This window comes from Schistocerca serialis, chromosome 11, assembly GCF_023864345.2.
Source record: "Schistocerca serialis cubense isolate TAMUIC-IGC-003099 chromosome 11, iqSchSeri2.2, whole genome shotgun sequence".
Lineage (NCBI taxonomy): Eukaryota > Metazoa > Arthropoda > Insecta > Orthoptera > Acrididae > Schistocerca > Schistocerca serialis.
Window position 1 is genome coordinate 56,119,762 of NC_064648.1, and position 25,037 is coordinate 56,144,798.

The following is a 25,037-nucleotide window of genomic DNA, read 5'->3' on the forward strand; positions in this document are numbered from 1 at the left end:
AGGTTTGGGAAGCACAATGGACTTAGCATGTCAACCAAGACCAAAACATTTCATAAAATGCCATAAGAGTATGAAGAGAGAGTATTATCTTTCCATCACATTATACAACATTGAAATAAAACCATTGTGGAACTAAATTAAATAGTGAACAAAGAGTTGATGGGCCAAGTAACAAAAGTGTTGCCATGAAAGGTGTTAAACGATGACTATAGAAACAAGTGAACATGAGAAAATGTACTACACTGTTGTTCCTTCGTGTTATGTTGATGGTATTAAACTTAATCCAGTGATCATTCTCATGTGCTAAACAGTGTCAAAACCTTGTGAAATACAGCCAGGTGGTGTTCACATACGTGACAAGGATTGGATGGACGAGGCTGGTATGAAATTATGGTTTAACAGAGTGTTGAAGCAGATGAAAGTCACTTCATTGAAGAAGAACTCTCTTGTAGTGCTAGATCACTTTACTAGTCATTTGTAAGATTCTGTGAACTAGTCATTTGTAAGATTCTGTGAAAAAGAAATTGAGACAGTTAAAGACAGAGCTAGCTGTTATTGCAGGATGACTTACTTCACAATGGCAACTTCTTGATGTCTTGACAAATACACTACAATGAAGAGCCAAGGAAGCTGGTACACCTGCCTAATATCATGTAGGGTCCCAGTGAGAATGCAGAAGTGCCGCAACACGACATAGCATGGACTCACATAATTTCTGAAGTTGTGCTGGGGGAGAATTGACACCAAGAATCTTGCAGGACTGACCATAAATCAGAAACAGTATGAGGGAGTGGAGATCTTTCCTGAAGAGCATGTTGCAAGACATTCCAGATATGCTCAATAATGTTAATGTCGGGGGAATTTGGTGGCCAGCAGAAGTGTTTCTCAGAAGAGTGTTCATGGATCCACTCTAGTTCTGGACGTGTGTCACATTGTCCTGCTGGAATTGTGCAAGTACATCCGGAATGTACAGTGAACATGAATGGATGCATATGATCAGACAGGATGCTTATGTGTGTGTCACCTGTCAGTCATATCTAGATGGATCAGGTGTCCCATATCACTCCAGCACATGCCTCGCACCATTACAGAACCTCCACCAGCTAGAACAGTTCCCTGCCGACAAGCAGGGAACTGTTCTTGAGGCTGTCTCCATACCAGTACACATCCATCTGCTCAATATAATTTGAAACGAGACTCAACTGACCAAGAAACATGTTTCCAGTCATCAACAGTCCAATCTCAGTGTTCACAGGCCAAGGGGATACGTAATGCTTTGTGTCGTGCAGTCATCAACTGTGCACGAGTGGGCCTTTGGCTCTAAAGCCCATATCAATGATGTATTGTTGAATGGTTTGCGTGCTGATACTTTTTGATGGCCCAGCATTGAAACATGCAACAATTTGTGCAAGGATTGCCCTTCCATCATGTTGAATGATTATCTTCATTTTTCCTTGGTCTCATTCATGCAGTATCTTTTTCCAGCCACAGCGATGTTAGAAATTTTATATTTTAATGGATTCCTGATAATCACTGTACGCTTGTGAAATGGTCATACGGGAAGATCCCGACTTCACTGATACCTCAGAAATGCTGTGTCCCATCACTCATGCTCTGGCTATAACACCACTTTCAGACTCGATTAAATCTTAATTACCTGCCATTGTCACACCAGTAACTGATACATCGTCGGTGTCAGACACTTGTAGTCTTATATAGGTATTGCCGACCGCAGTGTGATATTCGGCTTGTTTACGTATCTGTCTTTCAATACACATGCTTATAGCAGTTTCTGTGGCACTGCAGTGTATTTAAAGTGTTAATGGAAGAAGAATGGAACAAGTGGATAATGGATTAAGCCCGACATGAATTCATGACAAAGGGAGTTCTAAAATGATCTACAAACAAGTGTGTCAGTCAATAAAGCAGTGATGATCTACAGTGAGAGAAAATATCATTGTTAAATCTCTCAAGAAGGGTGGCATAAATAATGCTCTTAATGGTAGTGAAGACCCCCTTACATATAAAGAGGATAATGACGCAGAGGAAAGAGGAAAGTTCAGGTAATCAATTGCAGTGACTTTAAAGGTCATTTTGGTTTTATAAACTAAAAAAATTTTTGGCTGACTTTGCAATCTAATAAAAAATGTAAAAATGTACTTTCCTTAAAAATTGCTTGAAAATTCAGGTGCACTTTACAGTCTGTAAAATATGGTAGTTGTTTTCTCTGAATGCATTTTGATTTGATCTGATGAGCTTACTTAAGGATTGTTGCTGCTGCCAAGAGGGTCATCAGATTGCGTATAGTGATCTGCAGAACAAAACAGTATTTGTGCTCTGCTCCTTTCATCTCACCATGGGTCTAAATACAGTCCTATTACAGTAGCACTCAAAAATGTTTTATAGAAAGCATTAGTTACAATTACATAAACATAAGTGTGTAATAGAAAAAATTGGGTAATTGAAAAATATGAAATTGTAATCTATTTAATACAAGCCTACATATATAGTTTAAACAAGGTTACGTTACATCAAGAGAGAAGTAATTCTTTTGACTCAAAAGTAATTTGTAGTTATAAGTATAAAAGAATAAAACTATTTTGTGATCTGAAGAACAAATCAGTATTTGTTGCATACCCATGGGCTTTGATCACAGCTGCACATCAATTTGGCATTGAATCCCCAAGCTTTTGTAACAGGTCAATTGGGAATTTTGACCATGGGTCCGGAAGATACCAGAAAATTGAACCTTGTTAGAGTAGCATCAATTCAGTGCATATGAGGCATTCAGTTGGATTTAGATCCAGGCTCTGGCTTAGGCACTCAAAACTACTCATTGACATGTAAACACCATTTGACGGTTTTGCAATACAGCACTAACAGTAACAGTAACACTAGTATCATCGAATCAAGTGAATGTGAATGACGTATTCCTTCGAAGCACAAGTCGATATGCTTCTCATTTATGGAGAATGACAAGGAAATTCAGCGAGAGCTGGTACTTTTGCACTGTGAATAGAGATCCTTGTGCTAGTTTGCGTCAAATCGCAAGGGAATCTTGCATGAGCCAGAGTAATGTTGTTCGTGTTTTGCATTGCCATTAATATCATCCTTATCATATCAGTCTCCACCAAGAATTAACTGGTATGGATTGTATGTGTCGCATTAGATTCTGCTGATGGGCTCAACTTCAGATTCAGAGGGATGACAAATTTCTTAATTTTATTTATTGACCAGGCTACATTCATGATCCATGCAAAATTAATTAGCATAACATGCATTATTGGGCAACTGAAAATCCATGTTGATTGCTGAAAGTTGCACACCAGAACCCATGGTCGGTGTGGTATAGTGTGGGTTCGTGGACGACAGAATTACAGGGACCTATTTCACTGAAGGTAGTATTAATAGTAGGAAGTACACCACATTCCTGCAAGAAACATCAGGTCTGTTACTGGATGAAATACCTTTAGGAACAAGGAACAGAATGTGGTATCAACACAATGGGCGTCCAGCACATCTTTCACTGATGGCTAGAAATGAGCTGCAGAGACAATTCCCAAATCGTTGAATTGGATGTGGAGATAGTCTCTCGTGGCTGGCTGGTTCGCCAGACTTGACGCCTCTGGATTATTTCCTGTGGGTATTTGTAAAACACATTGTTTATAAAGACATTCCAACTACACCTGAAAATATGTGAGAGAGAATTGTCAGAGCATGGGGTTTGATAAGTGCCAATGTGATAAGAAATACCACCCAATCCATGATAAGAGGATTGCAGCACTACATTCACACCAATGATCATCACTTCGAACACCCTCTGTAAATGGACGTTCATGCCACGTTTATGACCTTTGTTGACCTTCAAAGACGTAACTGTTACACGTAATTGGATTCATCTCCATAATTGCTACCAGAAAATATGTAACAAACTATAGCGTCCCATTTTCATCTCCTATCATACTTGTGGAGTTATTCATGGTGGCAATAATCAGTGACTCACCCTGTATACTGCACACCATCAGAAATTAAATACATTAAATTAATTTTTGTCACACCATAAAACCTTATACTTATCCGTCGCATTGCAAGTTCAGGGTTTCCTTGGAAACTCTATACTGGCTCAATTTTTTGAATTTATGAGTGGGTTTGTGTCATTTATCATGTAAATCACCTGTTACTAGGTGACATTTTACAGTAGACTTGCATTGGCTCAGTCAATTATGTCTTTTCAGATCATACCTTATTTGATGAGATGTTTCTCTTGGAGCAGCAGCTGATTCCTTACAAATCGTTCTGTCCTTCCTCCTTGCTCTTCTTCCAGGATGACCTGACCCTGGCTTATTGGTTACTGTTATTTCCTGTTTTTGCCATTGACTGTGTACGCTAGTTTGTGGTTGTGATTTGCCATACTATCTAGCAGTGCTAGACTGCCACCTCCCAATCTTGAAGGCATCAAAAACAGCTTGTCTCACATCAAGCAAATGTTCTGTTTTGCTATACTTCTAGTTCTCTACAAGTAAACAATCACTGAGTGAATGTGTGAGTAACTGTAGTTAATGAACACCATACCATCGAGGCAAGTTACATATTTTCGAGCTAAAGGAATATATACTTACATTGTTGTTGTATGATCTTGCTTGTTCTTTAGATATGTAACCAAAGCAGCATGAAGCTCTTATGACTGCATGCAAGCAGTCCTGACAGCATCACAACACAGCTGAAAAATACTTCTGAGCAATGCTGTAGCCCAACAAAACACTCCAAATACTGTTATCTGCATATTTGCAGAGACTCTTTGACCTCCTTGCTGTAATTTGTTTGCAGTACATATACCATCAATATGCTTTACTGAGAAGGTATTACAAATGTGGAACAAAAAATGTTATTGTCCTGCTCCATTACAGGCCAGCTAAGGTTTTACATTTCTTTATGCTACATCTTCATCTGTACGCTTATTTCTTTCCACTCACCTGATGTCCAGTTTGTGTCTTGTCTTTTTGGAACTATTTTGTTGTGGTGAATTTATCAACTCAATTCTGTTTCTGTATTTGGTTTGGTTTTCAATTTCTTTCTTATTTATACAAGTTTCTTGTAGGCCTTAGTGCACTTCTGTAAGCCAATGAGGTTTTTTTTTAATAAAAAAGATTTAGTACTTCTGCACAGTTATTCTTTTCAATGTGCTGAGACTCATTACCCTCCTTTTCCAAATTTTGGCGGCAGTTTTTCTTACATATTTATGTATACTTGTGTATTGTTACTGAATTTAAATGTTTGTACTGGTGTTCTGTATCCTAATATCTTTCCTTTTTCGTAATTTTCTCTATCATTTGTTGAATCTGAAATTAGTGATTGTGATGCAGATGTGTATTCTGGCCAAATGACTGGCTTGCAAGTCAGAGGTTATGCAATTTTGGAGAATGAATTTTTACTATAAACATCTTCTGTCAACTGAATACAAAATCCATTTTTCATAGTCTTCCTCTTGTGGTTCCATTTTCCCCATCATTCGGCTACATGACTTCTCATAGATCCTTAAATTTGTCTTCCCTTGATACTCCCATACTTCTTGTTTGATTGGGATGTTGCAGTCCTGTTGTTACTCATTACTACTTCACTGCTTCTTATCAGAAGAGATGGGTAGTCATGCTTTTCCTACTGTTTTTCCTTCTCTCTGCTTGTGTTTTTTCTACACAGTCAGTATTGCTAAATTATCTACAAAAGTTGAACAGACAATCTTGACATTATCCATTTTCTAACCAAATAGTATTCAACTTCTGGTATTAGATTCTGACAACGGCTCAATCTGTTCAATATTCACTTTTCTAGTATGGCCTGAGAGAAGAATGGAGTTAGTGCATTGCCTTGGCTAAAGTCTGTTTGTCTTCTGTATTTCAGATTCCTTAAGAATTTTGAATAAAAGCAGTCGTGCTTTAGTCATCCATGATATCTCGTGTATTTTAGAATTTCTGCTGTTGTTTTCTCCTTGAACTTTCCATGGAATTTCTTTGAATCTTCTATGGATATGGTTATCAGTTATTCTAGGCCAGGAATCTTACTTTTATTATTCAGTGGTAATGGTCAGTTTCATCAGGTATCTATGTCTGACTGAAATTCATCATCTTTTTGGAATTGTGCTTTGTTATTGGCACTTAAGCTATGTGATATTCTCAAATCATGTTGTTGACCTCATATCTTTTTAGTAGTGTATGTGAGGGTGGGGGTTATCTGCCAATAATTTAGCTAAATGTCTTTTTTCTTACTATTTTTCCTTTTTTCTTACATCCACAGTCAGACAGACATTTATAAATGAAAACATTTTCTCCCTGGACTGTTACAAAATGTATTTATTCAGAATTAATTTGGCATCTGTACGATTCTCAAGTGGTAGCTCAGTGTGATGTCTGAATCACTTATAATTCCTTTTGAGGTAATACTTTCCTTGTGTTAACCGTGTTTACAAATTCCATATTCTTTACAAGGTGGGAGTCTTTGTAATCTGTATGCCTAGACAATGGTAGTACTTCATATACTAATATCTATCAAAGTCATTTCATACTGCATGTCTTAATATCCGCTCTTCAAGCACTAGGCATGGCATTTAATAACTTTGACTTAGTTCACAGTAAGCTGTCACTTGAAAATGGCATAACTCAAAATTCCAGTTGTGAATAAATACATTTCATAGCAGTTTAGGCAGAAAATGTTCTCATCTCCATTCTGTACCAGTCTGAGGATAAAAATTTAATAAAAATTTTATGCTTTCCTCAGGCACTTGATCAGATGGTCTCAACATTGTTCTCAGGACTGTTTTACTTTCTGCATTGTTCTTGTTATCCTGATTTATTGGTGCATATGCCTTAATTATTGTGTACCTCTCATCTAAATATTGAATTATTGCAGGTAGTGTCTTTCTGGAGGTAATGAAAAATTTGGTACCGATTGCAACACAGATTTGCCACTTATGAATGCAGAGCCTAGCACTGTAGTAGTTTTGTGAATCCTTTGCCTGTGTTCTCTGTGAAGCATCTGCAGTTCTCTGCAAGTGGTATTTTTAACTTGTTGTCCATTTACAATGTCTGAAAGTACAGGTTGTTTATAAATGAATATCAGGGTTTTAATGCTTTATAATATTTATTACATTAAACTTACAGTTATAATTGATATGTCAAATGAAAGAGCAACTCAAACAGTTTCAACAAGAACCTTATAAATGTTCAATGTGAGCACCACTTCTGCCATATCGCAGCAGAAAGTTTATGGGCTCTCCAATTTATGGTGAACGTACTGCAACTGGCACTTCTTACCTTGATACACTACAGCAATGGCAGCAATGGCTCTTCCCTCAGTTGGAAGAAAATGAGCCAGATAACTTCATTTTCCAGCAAGATGGTGTGCCACCTCAGTGGTATAGCGGAAAGTACGCAATTGGTTGAACTTCACTGTACCCAAGCACTGGATATGCCGCATGCAACCCAATGAGAGGGCTTGCTGTGCATGGCCTCCATGTTCACCCGAGCTGATGCCATGTGATTTTTTTCCTTTGGGGCTTCATAAAGGATCGTGTGTATGTCCTCTGCTACCAGCAGACCTCCCTCAATTAAGAAATCAGATTGAAGCAGCTGCTCCTACAATCACTGAAGACACACTTTTCAATGTTTGGGAAGAACTTGACTATAGACTTGACGTGTGCCATGTGACAAATGGTGGACACATTAAAAATTAAGTTTCTTGGTAAAACTGTTTGAGTTGCTCTTTCCTTTGACATATCATTTTTAAATGTAAGTATAATGTAATAAATGTCATAAAGCATCAAAACACTGATGTTCATTTTTAAACACCCTGTATTGTGAGTTTGCCAATGTTTGTATATTTAATGGTTCAAGCCCATATGTAGTTTTGGGTGTGAACTTAGGTTGGGTTTAGAAGACACTTCTCATATCTGAAAGTTGGTCTGGACTGCCCAGAGCACAAAGGTCCAAATGTATCACTTATGATGATGGATTCATCTGTCAGTGAGTGGCAGTACTCATATTAAAAATAAGTGAACGAAATTTTACTCAAGGTGTAAGTGCATGACAGATGAAAGACGTCTTTGGTTACTTTTCATTGTGAAGTGTCTGGTAGGAAGTGTGGTTACAACCGAATTACTGGATTGTATAGTTATTTACAGTACTGCCGACAAAGTGAGAAAATGGAGAGTGAATTCTTATTAACATTCTGTTTCATTAACTGCAACAGTTTATCATGCCCTCTTTAATGGTATTTTAAAGCCTCACTTACAGCATGTTGTGGACCAATCACATGTGTTGGTGGGTATTAATAGAATTCTATTTATTTACTGTTTGATCAGTTGCAAATCACTGGCTATTTTTTCAAATATTTCAGGTGGAAACCTCAACAAGATACGGTTCTGATAGTGCAAGGTAAGTTTTCATAGTTCACTGCAGAACTTTCTGAGAAGTATAAATTGTTATTTATTAAATGTGAAAGTGCTTCAGGTATAAAACACACTACTGTAATTATTAAGTACTACTGATTAGCAACAACATTACAAGGCAGTACGTTCAGTAATGGTATTATCTGCAACAGCCATTATGTGACTGTTACTAAATATATAAAGGGAATGTCTAATGTCGATACAGGAAAACAAAATTCCAGGTAGAATGTCAGCAGCTGTATTGTGCTTAATGCAAAACGTCACATGAAAATCACTGAAATATAACAGACCAATCTTGCTGGGCACAAGCTGATGCAGTAGAACAGTTAAGAAGAAAGGGTGAGTGGCTTTGTATCCAAAAATGGAGTTGATTCCCAGCCTTTCAGATTAATGAATATAGTGTTGAACAGTCTTTCAATACTGTGCCACAGTAGTGCTCATGAAACACAAGCTTGTAGTGGTGACAGTTGATGGGCCACCATCAAGAGGAATTGTAAGTAGCTGGTGCCAGTTTCAGTAAGGTTGTGAAAACTTAACTGGCGAATACTTATTCTCTTTGTTTCTCCTTCGTCCTGGTGTGTTCCTGAAGGCTGGCCCATTCATTAGACACATTACAGGTAATAAGGTAATGCATAATTCCCAGCTCTGGGTGAAAAGTTAGGGTTTGCACATACCCTCTGATACCAGCCAGGCCCAGAGAGGGGTGACTGCCTAAGCTGTTACCTTCCCAAATGCCAACTGGTCCCTCTGTCAAGAGTTGGGTAGGTGTGACCTGAGGTGTGAATAGTCATTTAGGGTGGGTAATTACCCCTCTAAGGGGGGGGGGGGGGGTCCTCCAGTTGGAAGGAGCATGCCATCGGAGATGTCAATCATGGAGGATTTTTTTTTTTTTTTTGGCAATGACTCAATGACCATCTTGGTGCATGTCTACTAAACGTAAACAAAATGAGCAGAATGAGGCTAAAGATTTGAAGACCCTCCCAGCTGCACCTTGGTTCCTCATGGTATCACGTACTGGAGGTGGTCAGTCCTTCGGTACGATTATTGCGTTCATTATTCTGAAAGATATTATTGCCGTTGCAGGCCCTGTAAAATTCTTTTCTCATTTATATAATGCAATGTTGCTTCTGAATACATATTGCGATTTTCAAGCCCAACAACTGCTTACAGCATCACTCCTCCAGTTATCCTGTTCATGTTGAGAACCATCATACCCTGAACTCTTAACATGTTGTTCTTTACATTATGATGCTAGTGGCCTCACTGAGGGAGAAATCCACACTTATCTCTCTAATCATGGCATCACTGCGGCCCATTGAGTAATGAAAAACATGGATGCAGGCATAATCCCCACATGCACTCTTTTTCTACCGTTTTCTGAAGTAGTGTTTGCCTCTAAGATTAAGGCAGGCTATGAAGTCATCACGTTGGACAACCATACATTGGAAAACAAATGATTTCCTACAAGTGTCAGCATTGTAATAAAACATGTATCCTGTCAAAAAATGGTCAAATATGTTACTCTTGGCAGAGATGCTCACTAGGGCAGCATTTTGCCTCCTCTCTGCTGTATCAATTGTAATCCCATGAGTGTCCCATGTGTATTAATGAGTGAGCCATCCAGGAGATCTGAGTGATGGACATAAAACCCCAGCCTGTCACTTGCAGTTGTTAGCTAGTCAAAATCTGTTCATTTTATCATCTGGCATTTACAGTAACATTTTTGCCGTGCCCATATTTAACGGAGGATATGTCCACCCAGATTTGCAACCTCAAGTTCAGTATTGCAGTTGTGAAATCACCCAGGTCACAGTAGCATCCCCATGTCGTCCTGCACCTGTGCAGGAAGCCATCAAATCTTTGCCCCTTGTGGTGAAATCACCTGTTACACAACTGTCAGGCTGAAAGGACTAAAGCAATACTCCCGCAAAGACTTTCTACAGCTAAAAATAGTCTTCATCCGCCAACTAGAAAGTTATAAGAACTCGAACAAAAGCAAACAGTCTTCTCCTTCCCTCTTCAGTGGTGTTGGCACATATACTGTTACCTGACTGACCACCATTTTGCTGGTGCCCACTGGCTACCGATTTTCTGCCACGGAATTCACAGGCTGACCCAGGGAGAATGCCAATATGTTGGTAGATCTCAGGGAACAGGAATCTCCAGTCTCTGCCCTCTGTAGCAGTGAATTCTTGAAGGCTAGCACTCAGCAGCAACCAAGGTGACTAACCTTCATTTGTTCCCTCCTCCCCAATCCACATTATGACTCCTCTCTAACATAATATTCGTGGCATTAGATCCAACAAGGAGGAATTACAGCTGCTCTTGAAATTGCTGTGTCCGCTTGTATTCTGCTTCCAAGGAAAAAAAAATTGTCCTCACAACCCCTTTGACCTTATCTTTGCTTCTGGTCTTCTGTAACCTTTCACCCCAAGGACAGCATTCCACCTCATGGGGGAGCTATGCTGGTCGTCGATCTCGTTGAACACTCGACTGCTAGCTGTTGTAGTCTGCATGTTTCTTCCTCATTTCGCCTTTTCTCTTTGTAACATCTGTCATTTGCTGTTACGAAGTTGGACTTACTCCAGCTCATTGGCCAGCTCCCTCACTCCTTTTCGCTGCTGGGCTATTTTAATGCCCACCATTTACTTTGGGGCTCTTAGAGAACCTGTCCAAGAGGTTCCCTCTTAGCTGACCTTCTGAATCATTTCTCTTAGCACTGGAGCACCCACGTTCCTTTCTGATCCCGTGCATGTATATTATCATTTGGACCTCTCGTTCAGCACTGTCCAGCTCGCCCATCATCTTGAATGGCCCATTCCATATGACATGTACTCAAGTGATCACTGTCTGTGTGCTATTAATTTGCCGACTCCTACCCCACCTGAGTGCAAATCAAATTGCCAGCTTTCTAAGGCCGACTGGAGGCTTTACTCCTTCCTCACGACCTTTACACAGCTATGATGACCAGGTAAAATATCTTCAAAACATTATCTTTACCGGTGCAGAATGTTCCATACCATGCACTACAAGTTTACTGTAGCATGTCCTGGTCCCTGGTGGACTGAGGCATGCAGAGATGACTCGCTTGTGGGGATGTGCTCTCCACATTTTGAACCATCATCCTGATACATCTGTTGGAGGGCTGGTATCCTCTGTAGTCTATACATGTGGGGCTTCAGAGGCCATCTGCCCCATTTACTAGAGGAAGTTTTGAAAGATAAAGTTTTCTCAAGGTGTATGTGGTTTGGCTTTGTCAGACACATTTATTAAGGAAAACGGGATGCCTGAATGCTCGTCCTGAGTACCATTGTCTTTGCTATCCCCATTAACCATATTATGGACTCTCCCCCCAGGCATCTCAGCTCCCTTTTCATCAAGGATTTTACAATCTGTTGCAGTTTTCCATTAACTTGTCTCCTTGAGCGGCGTCTTCAACGTCGTTCTTATCGTGTTTTCTCTTGAAGCATGGGCAGTGGCTTTCATTTTTCCACTGCCAAAACCTTTTGTCTGAGTATTTGGCGGCGGAATGAGTTTCTTACACCATCTTTACATCTTGCGTCTTTTGTTCTTCCATTCTCTGAAACTAGAAAATTCCTGGGGCTTATGTCTGATAGGAAACTTCCTTGGTTCTCCCATGTACTCTTCCCTGGCTGTACATAGTACCCACTCCCCCAGTGTCATACATCTCCTAAGTGGTACTTCCAGGGGAGTGGATTATACCATCCTCATCCATTAAGGTTCCCCTACGTGAATATCTGTCCCTTGACATACCTGCACAATCTTACCAGTGAATATTTTGTCTGCAATATGGTGATCTTAATTTGTAGTATAGGCGATGGTGCGCTATTTGCATACATTGTCCAATGCATTAAAGCCCTTTTCACCATAAGCTAGTGCTATTTCAATTTTGTTCCAGCTACACAGAAATTGTGTCGAGAGAGAAAAACTTCTGATGGCAGATTCTCAAGGATACCACCTCCAACTTTGTTAATACGTTTCCTAGCGCTCATGTCACTGCTGCATGGTTTGAGCTTTGCTTCTCGTAGTACATAGCAAATTGCAAGTGTTCACCCAGCTGTTGAGCTTTGATGAGAAACTAAGCCATTTCATCAATGCACTGTTCCCTTGACATCTTCTGACCTGCTCTATGAGGAACATAAAGGGTTCAAAGCTTTCCTGTAATTAGTTTGTGACAGCAATAGGTTGGTTCTTAATTCTGTGGTGAATAAAGCGATTACACATGTCAATGATTTGTGGCTGTATGTTCAGCCATTTGCACATACGTTCAAGATTAAATTGCTTCCACATCCAGTTTCTGATTGTCCATTTCAATCATTTCGCAATACCAGTTTCCAAATGGGAGAATGTTGTATAGTGATTTATCCAACATCATTCCAATTCTGCTTTGAAATGCCTGTTGTAAAATTCACTTCCATGATATGCCTCAAGGTTGTTGGGCAGTCGATTTAGTCCTGTCTGCAACAATTGTTCAGAAACCTCTCAAACCTCCTTCCCTGTCTTTACTTTCAAAGGTAAGGCCCAGGCGAAATTGGAATGTGTGTCTGTGACTGTGAGAATGTACTTGAAACTGTTATTTGATTGTACGTAGTCTTATGTATTTAAGAGATCAGCCTGCCATGTATAATCCATTCCTCGTAGAAGGGTAATCCCAAAAGTAAGGTCTCCTATTTTTTTTATAAGTACATAAACATGTTTATTTCTACAGTGGTTTACATCTGTTTACAGCTTGATCATTTAGCTATTTTTCGACGTAATCACCATTTCTGTCGATGCATTTTTGTAGACACTGAGGCAGTTTTTGTATGCCCATGTCATACCAGCTCGCTGCCATGCTGTTAAGAAAGTTATGAACCTCTTCTTTCATATCGTCGTCGGAGCTGAATCGCTTTCTGGCCAAATGTTCTTCTACCCTAGGGATCAAGCGATAGTCACTGGGCGCCAAGTCAGGACTATAGGATGGGTGGGTGATTATGTTCTGCTGAAACTGTTGGAGGAGAGCAACGGTTTGCCGAGTGATGTGTGGGCGAGCGTTGTCATGGACAATGTGTACGCCCGTGCTCAACATTCCTCTTCTCCGGTTGTGAATTGCCCGTTTGAGTTTTTTCTGAGTCTCACAGTACCTGTCAGCATTAATTGTGGTCCCAGCGATTCCGCTCTGACGACGAGGTGAAAGAAGTGGTATATATATATTTACTTGCATGATGCGAGCAAAGCAGATATCTTGATTTTCCACTGAGATGTTGCCAAATAAGAATGTTCTGTTTGGTTTTACGTTTTCAAATTATGAAATATTACTGCTTTTGCTGGCTATCTAGTATGTTACTCCCTTAAATCCATGCAAAATCTCCTGCAGTAGCTGATATTTTGACTGAAACAGAATTTTTGAAAAAATATATACATGCTCAAAGTGGACTCCCACAGGATATGTCACCAGTGTAAAAACTAGATTATTTTCCGTAGCATGAAGCCCCCATAACCAAAGCATGTCTAATATAAGGAAGTAATGATCTATTTGTCTCGTTCTTCTGGTTTCTACCTTCATCATTGTGGGACCAGTTATTTAAAGACCCTTGTGGTAAGACACTTGTTCACTTGGTTATAGTGGTAACTGTTCATTTACATTAAAATGGAGGGGTTTTATAACCTCTTACTTACAGCTAGGTATATAAACAAACTTAAATAAGATCATAATTCAGTGCCCATATCTGGCAATGTTGAATCATACATTTCCACTTCCATCAATGCACAGAATGCATCATGGAGTCGAGCTATGGTAGTTTCCAATGAGTGGAGAATTTGGCAAGCTGTCGACAGTAGATTACAGCACAATGTGCCACAGAAATGGAGTATATGTGACTGCCATCTTTAGCAACACTCTAGCTCATCCTGTACAACATTTGATTAAAATGTTAAAAATCTGCTCTTGTGGGTGTGTGCTCCCTGTGTTAAATATTTTAACTGTACCAACTGAATCCCCTACAGAGATGGTATGATCACCTGGTAACATCAGGGAAGAGCAGACTTTTCTGTGGAACAAGGCAAATTTGCTTTGACACATTGCATGGTCAATATCATTGATCCAAGAAGAATATTAATCTATCATTAAATTGATGGTTTTCAAGTAAAGCCACATTTTAGAACTCCCTATTGGATATGACACTGACACTAACATACTTACACCCACTGGCATTCAAACAGTAGGTTTGATTGAACAGCATTATGTTGACACCAGATGCCTTCTGCTGCAACGACTTCATTTCCTGCAAGGAAAGCACATAGTGTTAGTGAGAAGCTTATTCGTTCATTTTCTCTGTTCATCAGCATGAGCATTAATACTTGCACTGGCTCACAACAGGGACTTTCGATACATGACTTGACATCCTTATCCATCGATGTTTGTCACAAGTGAGCGAATTATTTATAAATTGCTGCAAGTATATTTTCGGGACATCTACTATTATAGTTATAATTGTATTGTTGTTGTTTAGCTTCAAATCCCGTATTTTGTGCACATTTGTGTATTTATCAGGCACATTTATACGCTTTATTATCTGTGTAGTGCATAGAACCACTGTCTGCATTGCGTCATTCGTTTTGTGTTACTTGCAGCACTTAGATTGCCCAATCCAGCGGTAGCTGTCATAGTAGCAGCAATAGCACATCAGAGTACTGTGAGCTGACACATGTTTTCATAAGAAGTGACTTACTTTAAATTTTGTCAGTGTTCCTGACCTTCAACTTCTATACTTCGTATATGTCTGTGTATTTACCATTCCAACTCTGGTATGTACAGATATAGTAATTGCAGTGTTGAGATGTGAATGAAGTTGGTGATTCTTTGCTCATAGCTCCAGGCAGTGTTGTCCACCAATAGGTCCACTGCTGCAGTCACCTTGGGTACTGCCCACACTGAGATTAACCTCTCACTTGTGATTGAGTGGGAAGTCATTTCAGTGTGTGGGTGGCAGTGAAAGAGTTTCCATGTTGCTGATTGGAGAGCCTGCTCAGTTCGTCTGATGAACAGATTTGAGTGCTTGTTCCAGAGGAAGCCTCTCAGCATGCAAGATGGTAGTATTACTGGTAATTGGAAGCTCTGGTGTTAGGTGTGTAATGGCACCATTTAGAGGTACGACTGCATAGGAGGGGAAGGAATCCAATGTGCATTCTGTGTGCATACTTGGAGGAGTGTTTACAGATAAGAAATGGGTGCTTCTGGATGTCATGGAAAGCATGGAATAGCCAGCTGTAGGTGGTGGCTCACGTTAGTGCTGACAATATGTGCCACATTGGATTGGAAGAGGTTCTCTCTGGCTTCAGGTGACTAGCTAGTAACGACTGCCAGTCTTGCTTGCGAGATTAAGGTGGAGCTCACCATATGTAGCATCATGGGCAGAACTGAAAGTCATTCCTTGCTACAGAGTGGAGTGAAGGTCTGAATCAGAGTCCCAGACTGTTCTGCAACTATGTAGGTTGCAGATTCCTTGACTAGCGCCAAAAGGTTGTGGATATACAGGTTCTGCTAAATGGGTCAGGTGTCACCTACACAAAGGCAGCAGTTCCACGAGTATGGGGGATGGGTAAAGGAGACTGGGCTTTTTCTTTAGGTTAGAGGGTCTCAGGTAAGTGCAGAAAGGGCATCAGCTTCAAAGGCTGAAAGTAGAACACCGAAAGAGGGTAGATACAACCACAATAAGTACTGTAGTTGTAAATTGTCGTAGCTGCATTAGAAAAGAACCAGGGCTCAAAGCTCTAACAGAAAACACTGAATCTCAAATAGTTATAGGTATGGAAATAAGTTTAGCTGAAATTGTTCAAGAGACCCAACAATGTTCACAAAGAATAAATGAAATGCAGTTGGTGCTGTAGTGTTCACTGCTGTTCGAAGCAGTTTATCTTGTAGTGAAATTTAAGTAGATAGTTCATGTGAGGTACTACGTGTAGTGATCAATTAAAAGTTCCAGGTTGAGAGACTGTGGACGATCTGTAAAACTACTTCTTCTTGACGTCTCGTTGCCAACTATAGGTAACATCTTCGAAGGTGAGTCACGATGGCTGCCTGGCTATTGATTTCCTGTTTCTATACAAGGCATCAATATACGTCACGTGGGGCCGACTGTAAGACTATCTCTGACTAACGTCATTATTCTCGATTGAGTGTAATCGATCGTCACATCGTTGGTGCAAAGTCGACCGCCATATCCTGTCTATCTTTAAGCCTTCCTCTTTTCTGTTGAAATTATTGTGGTGTTCCTGAATCTCTATACCTTCCCTCTACATAACTGCATAATAATAGATGTCCTGGCTATCACGCTTGTCTCACTCAATTTTATTTCATTATTACCGTCTTTAAAAACATGTTCGTTGACTGTGACAGTGGCCGCAGAAGCCTACGTTTACACTCACTAATTTTCTTTGTTGGTCTAAAGATTGTTTCAACTTGAAACTTGTCCAGAACTTTCCCAGTACAGTCCGTAATATTGCGAATAAATGGAAGAAAAACTTTTCCAGCTGACAGTTGTTCTTGCTTAATGTTGTCACACTTTTCGTCTGGGATGAAGTGCTCGATCTATCTCATTGTCAGCGTATCCATTTTTCTTTTCTTAGCAGCCGTTTGCAAACGATTTAGATCATCTTGCAAACAAACAGGCTCACAGATCTTGTTAGCTTTGTCCACTTATGTTTTAATGATACCTCTCTTCTATGAAGGTTCGAGTCCTCCTGCAGGTTATGGTCGGTGTGTGTTTCTTTTCTATTCACTTTCTGCCCTAGACTCCCTTCTGCCCGTTTAGTTACTGATACATCCAAAAAATTTAGTTGTCCATTTCTCTTTTTCTCCATAGTAAATTATATCTTTGGATTAATACTATTCAGGTACACCAAGAAGCAATAAAATTCCTCTTCACAGAGATTCCATACCACAAAAGTCTCATACACATACCAATACCACTTCAAAGGGCTTTTAGTGCCAAACTGTAGCGCCTGCTGTTCAAAAAATTCCGTGAAAAGATTAGCAACAGCTGGACTCAGGACTTGGAGGGCTACCCGTGGCCATGCCTTCGGTTTGTTCGTGAAACTCATTATCATACTGGAAACAAGTCGTGGAAGGGCAATGTTGGGACCTCCATGGCCTGGCAACCATTTGTCGACTCACTTCGGAAGTTGTTACCCGCAGTTGGCAACGAAACGTCAGGAAGTCGTAGTTTCACAGATCTACCATGGCCTTCCAGCCCGGGAAATTTAACTCACGAAGACGTTGAATGTGAAAGCCTACACATTACAACTAGTACGGGTGGAGCTAATACCTACCAACTGGAACAATTTAGTAGGTCCCCTTTACAGACGTTCTGACTTGGATGAAACAGTTGCTGAACAGCTCAAAGAAAACTTGAGCGTCATTTCAAATAGGTATGCCACTCGTACAATTATAGTTGGTGGGGACTTCAGTCTACCTTTGATAAATTGGCGAAAATAAATGTTTAATGTCAGTGGTAGGCATAAAACGTCGTCCGAAATCGCACTGAATGGCTTCTCTGAAAATTATTTTGAACAATGAATTCAGAAGCTCACTCAAAATGTAAATGGTTGCGAAAACATACTTGACATCTAAACAGGGAGCATAACAGATACAGGCATTAGTGACCACAATGTTGTTGACCCATGATGATTTCACAAGAGTAAATACTGTAACATCGAAACTCACCAAAATAACGGAGAGATATGTGTCAAATAAATTAATAAGAGGTGGTACTGACACAAAACAGGTCAGATCACTGGTGCAAAAGCAATGAAATACACATGCCAAAATTAAAAGAACACAAAATCCACTAGATTGGCGAAGTTTTTTAGAAGCTCCAAATTTAGCGCAAGCTTCTATGGGAGAGACTTTTAATAGTGTTCAGAACGACAGTCTGTCACCAAATCTGGTAGAAAACCCAAAGAAATTCTGGTTGTATGTAAAGTATACAGTTTACAAGGTGCATTAATGCCTTCCCTGCACGATAACAATGGTACAGTTATTGATGACACTGCTACTAAGGCGAGTTACTAAAGATGAATTTGCTAAATTCCTTCACAGGAAAAGCAAAGTAAGCATTCCAGAATTCTAATCAAGAATAACTGCCTACATGAGTAACTTAGAAGTGGGTATCCTAAATGTTGAGTAGCTTAACACTTAAGAAAGGCAATGCCTCTGGTCCAGATTGTACACCACTGAGGTTCCTTTCAGAATATGCTGATACAATAGCTCCATACTTAGCAGTTGTATATAACTCTTCAACTGCAGAAAGATCGTTACCCGAAGACAGGAAAGTTGCACAAATTACACCAGAACCCAAGAAAGGAAATAGGAGTAATCTGATGAAATGCACACCCGTACCAATAACGTCGCTGTGCATTAGGATTTTGGAAAATATAATCTGTTTGAACATTATGAATTACCTTGAAGATATGATTTATTTACAAATAGCCAACACATAATTGGAAAACATAATTCTTGTGAAACACAACAAGCTCTTTATTCTCGCAAAGTAGTGACTTATATTGACAGACCACATTACATTGATTCCATATTTTTTTGTTTTCAAAGGGCATTTGACTCAATTCCTCACAAGTAACTTCCTATTACATTATGTGCCCCTGGAGTATCATCCTAGTTGTGTGAACTGGTTCGTGATTTTGTACCAGAAAGGTCACAGTTCGTAATAACTCACAGAAAGTAATCGAAGTAATATTTGATGTTTCCCAAGGAAGTGTAATAGGCCCTCTGTTGTTTCTGATCTACATACACGGTTTGGGGGAGAATCTGAGCCGTTCTCTTTGACTGTTTCCAGATTATGCTGTCATTTACCTTATTGTAAAGTCATCAGATGATCAAAACGAATTGTGAAGTGATAGACAAGATACCTGTATGATGTGAAAAATAGCAATTGACTGTAAATAATGAAAAATATGACGTAAACCACATGAGTACGGAAAGGAATGCGTTAAATTATGTTCACATGATAAATCATACAAACCTAAGCTGTGAACTCAACTAAATACATAGGAATTACACTTATGAATAAACTAAATCATAACATTCCTATAGATAATGCACTGGAGGAAGCAAACCAAAGATTAATTTGTTGGCATACAACTTACAAAACGTAAAAGGTGTACTAAAGAAATGGCATACACTATGCTTATCTGTTCTCTTGTGGAGTATTGCAATGTGGTGTGGGACATCGAAGAAGGGCAGTTCTTTTTGTATTATTGCCAAATCAGGGAGAGTGTGCTATGGATGTGATACATGAACTGGGGTGGTGGTAATTAAAACAATAGCGTTTTTCGCTATGGCAAGACGTTTTCGTGAAATTTCAAACACGAATGTTATCGTCAGTGTGATGATATGTAAATGGTCCCTTTTCTACGTAGGGAGAAATCATCATCATAATAGTAAAGTACGAGAAATCAGAGCTCACATGGAAAGATGTACGTGTTCGTTTTCCCAGCACGCATTGAGAGTGGAATGGTAGAGAAATAGGTTAAAATTATCGTTCGATGACTCTCTGCCAGTCCCTTTATCGTGAATTGCGGAGTAATCACATAGATATATATCATCAGGCATCACCATTAACTTAAATATTTCTATGCTCGTGCGATTAGGACATTTAGGTGGTGTGGCTGATAATTGTTTGAGCCAGTTGCTCTTCACATATTTACTAACAGTATTCCCATTACATTTTCTAGAATATCACAGCAACAACAGCAAGTTGCTTCAATATCTTTATCATCAGCACACCATTACAGCGTGCGATGGACATAAAGTAAATTAACTGAATATAGAAAATCGAATGCTTAGCAGTGAGATCTCTTTTTTTGTTTCAAATACAGTCGATGTCTTCTACAGTCGTTGTCAAGATGCAAGTGCTGCACATTGATATTTAAACGGAAAGTACAACCTGATACTGATACAGTAGTAACAAAACATGAGAGTTATAGGTAAATCAGTTCTTAAATGTTTATGGTATGGACAGGCATTTTAAAAAATTTCAGCATATGCAGCACATCATACATGTTGGTTGTTGTAACGTGACATGACATAATGGGCTCAGAGACGTTAGGTGCATGAGACAGAGTGTGCCTCATGAAAGCTGCTGGAGCACTGGCCATGGAGTGGTGTTCATGGCTGGATGCTTATGCACATATCAGTGAAGTATGACATGCATCTGAATTGTAGTGAAATGTCGCTCCTGTGAATGCAAAGCAGAGAGCACTTGGAATAGGTGGTGCTACATGTACAACTAGTAGAAGCACAGGGAAGAGGCAGAAGGATCCTCTCATCCTTTTCCTTCCCCCTCCCCCCCCCCCCTCTATCATATCCCCATTCTGTCCTGTGCAGCTCAGGCTGAAGGTCCCTTCCTATGTTCTCTGCCACTCACCCATCCTCCCTCTCCTCCCCTGCTGTCACTCCCTGCCCCTGCTGTCACTCCCTGTGCCCCCCTCTGTCCCTCCCTCCCTTATTGACCAAGCTGTTCAATTGGGGCAAACTAACTCCATGAAAGCAGGAACCAAGACTGCATTTGTAAGATTCGTAGCCAATGCTATTTTCAGGAGGTCATACTCAATACTGTAGACCTGATGCATGTCAATACTGGTTCCTGTTCCACCAACTATCACATCCTCAGCCTGCATTGTGAAACCCTTGCACAATGATCCTACGTCATCTATCACTTGGCTAAGGCATACACTGGGCTTGCAAAAACTTGTCACATGTAACTTGTGAAAGGAAACAAGATGGCTTCCTTGCATAATGTTTGTATTTTTCTTTATCAGGGAGCAAGAAGTGGTAGTTGAGAGGGTTATGCCAGTTTATTACCCTTCATCTTCCCTCAATTTTTTGAATTCCAACGAACACCCTTTGGCCTATTTTGGCTTGGTTCATGTTTCTAAGCTCACACCGTTGCCACAGTGTCATTTCCACCGCAGGTGCCTTCTGAGTAGCATAATAAGCAGTGGGTACCAGACAGACAAGGTTATATGGTAATGCTTTGCTTAATTCATTCTGCGCCGGCCAGTGTGGCCGAGCGGTTCTAGGCGCTTCAGTTTGGAACCACGCGACCGCTACATTCGCAGGTTCGAATCCTGCCTCGGGCATGGCTGTGTGTGATGTCCTTAGGTTAGATAGGTTTAAGTAGTTCTAAGTTCTAGGGGACTGATGACCTAAGATGTTAAGTCCCATAGTGCTCAGAGCCATTTTTAATTCATTCTGCTGTTGACAATGCTTTGCAGATTGACACTCACTTCCCCTACATTCACTTGTGTGTACTAGAAAGAAGCATATGGTTGCTAAGGGAGCAGTGATTTCCATTTATTAATATTGCAGCTTTTATTTCTAAGTTAAGATGACTTGGTTCCAAAACACACAGAGCCAGCAAGGATTGTTACATACAAGGTAAGTGAATTTCTTCATGTCCTTAAAGACAAAGGGAAAAGAGACGAAATCTTATCAGCTCTGCAGACATCTACAACATAGGCATCTGGTGTTTGACCATAAACGTCACTGAGAATATTTGTAGAAGTGCCGTCGATGGAAACCTGTGTCCAGGAAACGGATTTCGAAGATCTCTAGAAAGATTTTCTTCATTGTACTATATTGAAATTTCATGACCATGGCGAGTATCCTACAAGGCAAAATGTAAGTGACATTTTAAATTGTAACATAGGTTTCACAGGGGTCACCTATCAAGAGGAAGAATTCTGAAACCTTTGGCATATACATACAGCAAATGCAAAGATGAAAGATGCACTCTAAGGGAGGATAGGATACTGTTGTCAGGAAAAGAAATAATCGTTTCCATATTATTTATTTTGATCAACTGTGGCTGAAACAAAATCGTGCAATAAACATGTGACAAGCTTCAAAAAGCAACGATTGATTGAAAGTACTCTATGGCAAAGGAAACACACTTACTGTCTGGCAGGCAGGATGATCTGAACATCGCTTTACCAAAAGCTATTATTTACATCCCCCAAAACCAATGGTTATCAAGAAGAACTCAACAGTGACGTATTTGAACCCTTGTGTTTACCTTTATTAAGGCTATTCAACAAGGGCTGCCTGATTGTCATCGATGATGCCAGTTAAAATTCCAGAATAAAGGAGAAATTCCTAGTTCTAGAACAAGGAAGGAGGAAATACCATATGAGCTGGAAGAGAAAAGTAACTCAATTTAATGCTGTTATACCAAGATGGAAATACTTGGAGGTGGTCAGGTGTCATTGCCATCTTCATAATCGATATGAACTTCACAGCTCAACAGCAGAAATGGGACACAAGATTGTGAGACTGTCCCTTAGTGCAGAAAACATGGGCAGGATACCATTGAGGGGAAGGGAAGGGTCAATGAAGGGCATGGGGAGGGGAGGGAATGGGGAAGAAAAGCACAGGAGAAAGGGAGGGGCAAGAGGGAGGGTAGTGGGCAAGTGGAGGGGACTTCATACGTTAAAATTAAAGACAGTATGAAAAATTCGGAAACTAAAAACGTGCAGACGCATGTGCCTGTGAGCTTAAACTAAATGGCAACATTATAATTGTAGCTGTGTATAAGTTTCCTTTCAGAAATTTCCAATGACTTCTTTTTTTTCATCGGGCAGTTGGAGACAAGCTAATTATTGTTTGTGGGGTTTTCAGTGTAGATTTTCTGAAAGAATCTGATAAAAAGAACGACCTTGAAGTATTACTTGGTTCTTTCAATTTGACATCAGTTATTGATTTTGCTGCATAGGTAGTACAGGAAAGCAGCACTCGGAGATATATTTTATAGACTGAATACAAATTTAATCAAATAAATACTTTTCCTTTTGAGAATGGTGCTTATGATCATGATGCACAGTTAGTTATACGATGTAGTTCTATGCAAGTAATGCAGAACAGTCCTCCAAAATAGTACATTCAATTTAACAATTGCATAGCTAGCAACAGAATGGGATGAGATCTACAGGGAACCTGATGGTAATTTCAAATTTAATGTGAAAATAATTTCCGTAAGGAAACAACACAACATAATCATCAGAAATAATCTGAAAGCTGTGATTTATTAAAGAGATAAAAATAAGTTGTATACAGAAAATCGAAATTCATTTTACAACCAGGAGGAATTATCCAGAAAGACCCAAACATTACAAAACTGTAGCACTGTATTAAGAAAAGTTGTTAAAAATCATGAAATTTGTGCATTATGTCTCTGATTAGCATCTCTGGTAATAAAATTAAAACTATTCAAACTCATTGAAAAGTTCAACAAAAAACAGAAGTAAGAAGTATTTTTAATAATCATTTTTTAAATGTAGAGAAACTAGGATCCAGGTGTTCATTAGGAAATACAAGGTTTTACTTGGCAAAAGCAATACCAGGTAGCATTAACAGACTGACAGACAACCAGCATCTTAAAACAAACCAAAATAATTTATGAATGACGACATTGTGTACTCAGTAGACGAGTTTTTAAATATGAAATAGTAATTGTAAAAAAAAAATACATTGTGTAAAGAAATCTAATGTTAAACTGACAAGTTCCACATTACAAAATGTCATGTTCATTATCTGGGGCTCAAGTATTAATGTAATATAGTGTAATATCATGAAACCAGGAAAGGACTGTACATTACTGTATAGTTACTATAATTTGTGTTACCAGCTGTAAGTAAAATCATGTTGAAAGTTTGGTCAGCATGTGGCTTACCTGTGTCACAGAATCCAAGAAGCACTGAGTTACTTCCAGCCTGAATTTAAAAAAGCATAACTCTACTCTGTACACCGATTGCTGGAATGCACTGAACACCTGTATGAGAATGTTACATTTGAGCAGTGCTTGTTAAATTCAGTCGGTAATGGTCTTATTAGTTGTGTACAGACGACTCTGAAGCAGATAGAACTTCCCATCTGTAGATCATGAAAGCTTCAGTCTTCTGAGCAATATCTAAAAGATTCTAGACTTCTATGCTGTATAACATGTCCTATCTGACAGCAGTTGTATAAGAAAGTTCCTACGTGAGTACCAAACAGGCAAATATTTTATGAAGAAAGAGCACAGAAATTAGTAGGATTGAATATTATGCATTAACCTGCTGACTTGGAAATTTGGATATAAGCCCATTTCATTGTTTAAGAATAAAACTTTAATTTGTAATTCATTGAAACAGTGTGTAACGTCCTGAGCAGTTAATACTACTAACCAATAAAGTGATTATCTGCAAACATTTTGATCAGTCACAAAGTAAACATATTTAATGAGACAATTAGAGTAAATAGTTCTAAAGTGTGTGTACATGGATGATGTACACTATCCAGTAAAAAAACCTCACCAAAAGCGGAAAGCTTCAGTCAGTGGACCCTTAAATTTTCTCTTGACCACAAATTGTTTCCATGAAAGAATGAGAGAGTGATTCTGTGGGGGAAGGATGATCAACATTCAGTGACTTGAGCTTACTATGCATTATGACAAAGAAAATAACCCCACTTTCAGCTTGGGCAGAAAGCCAAACCAACATATATAATTGAACTGCTCAGTCAAAACACAGGTAGCAGTGATGG

The 25,037-nt window shown here is 39.4% G+C and overlaps 1 protein-coding gene across 5 annotated transcripts in view; it reads left to right on the forward strand.

The window, feature by feature from the left end:
• Positions 1–25,037, forward strand: part of LOC126427400 (zinc finger protein 708-like) — a 181,102-nt gene that overhangs the window by 145,772 nt on the left and 10,293 nt on the right. For 3 of the 5 annotated variants that reach the window (XM_050089753.1, XM_050089756.1, XM_050089755.1), the window contains one exon: positions 8,389–8,426. The exons of the other annotated variants lie outside the window; for them this stretch is intronic. In XM_050089753.1, coding sequence (XP_049945710.1) covers positions 8,389–8,426 — 38 coding nt within the window. The remainder of the gene's footprint in view (positions 1–8,388; positions 8,427–25,037) is intronic. 5 annotated transcript variants of the gene reach the window in all.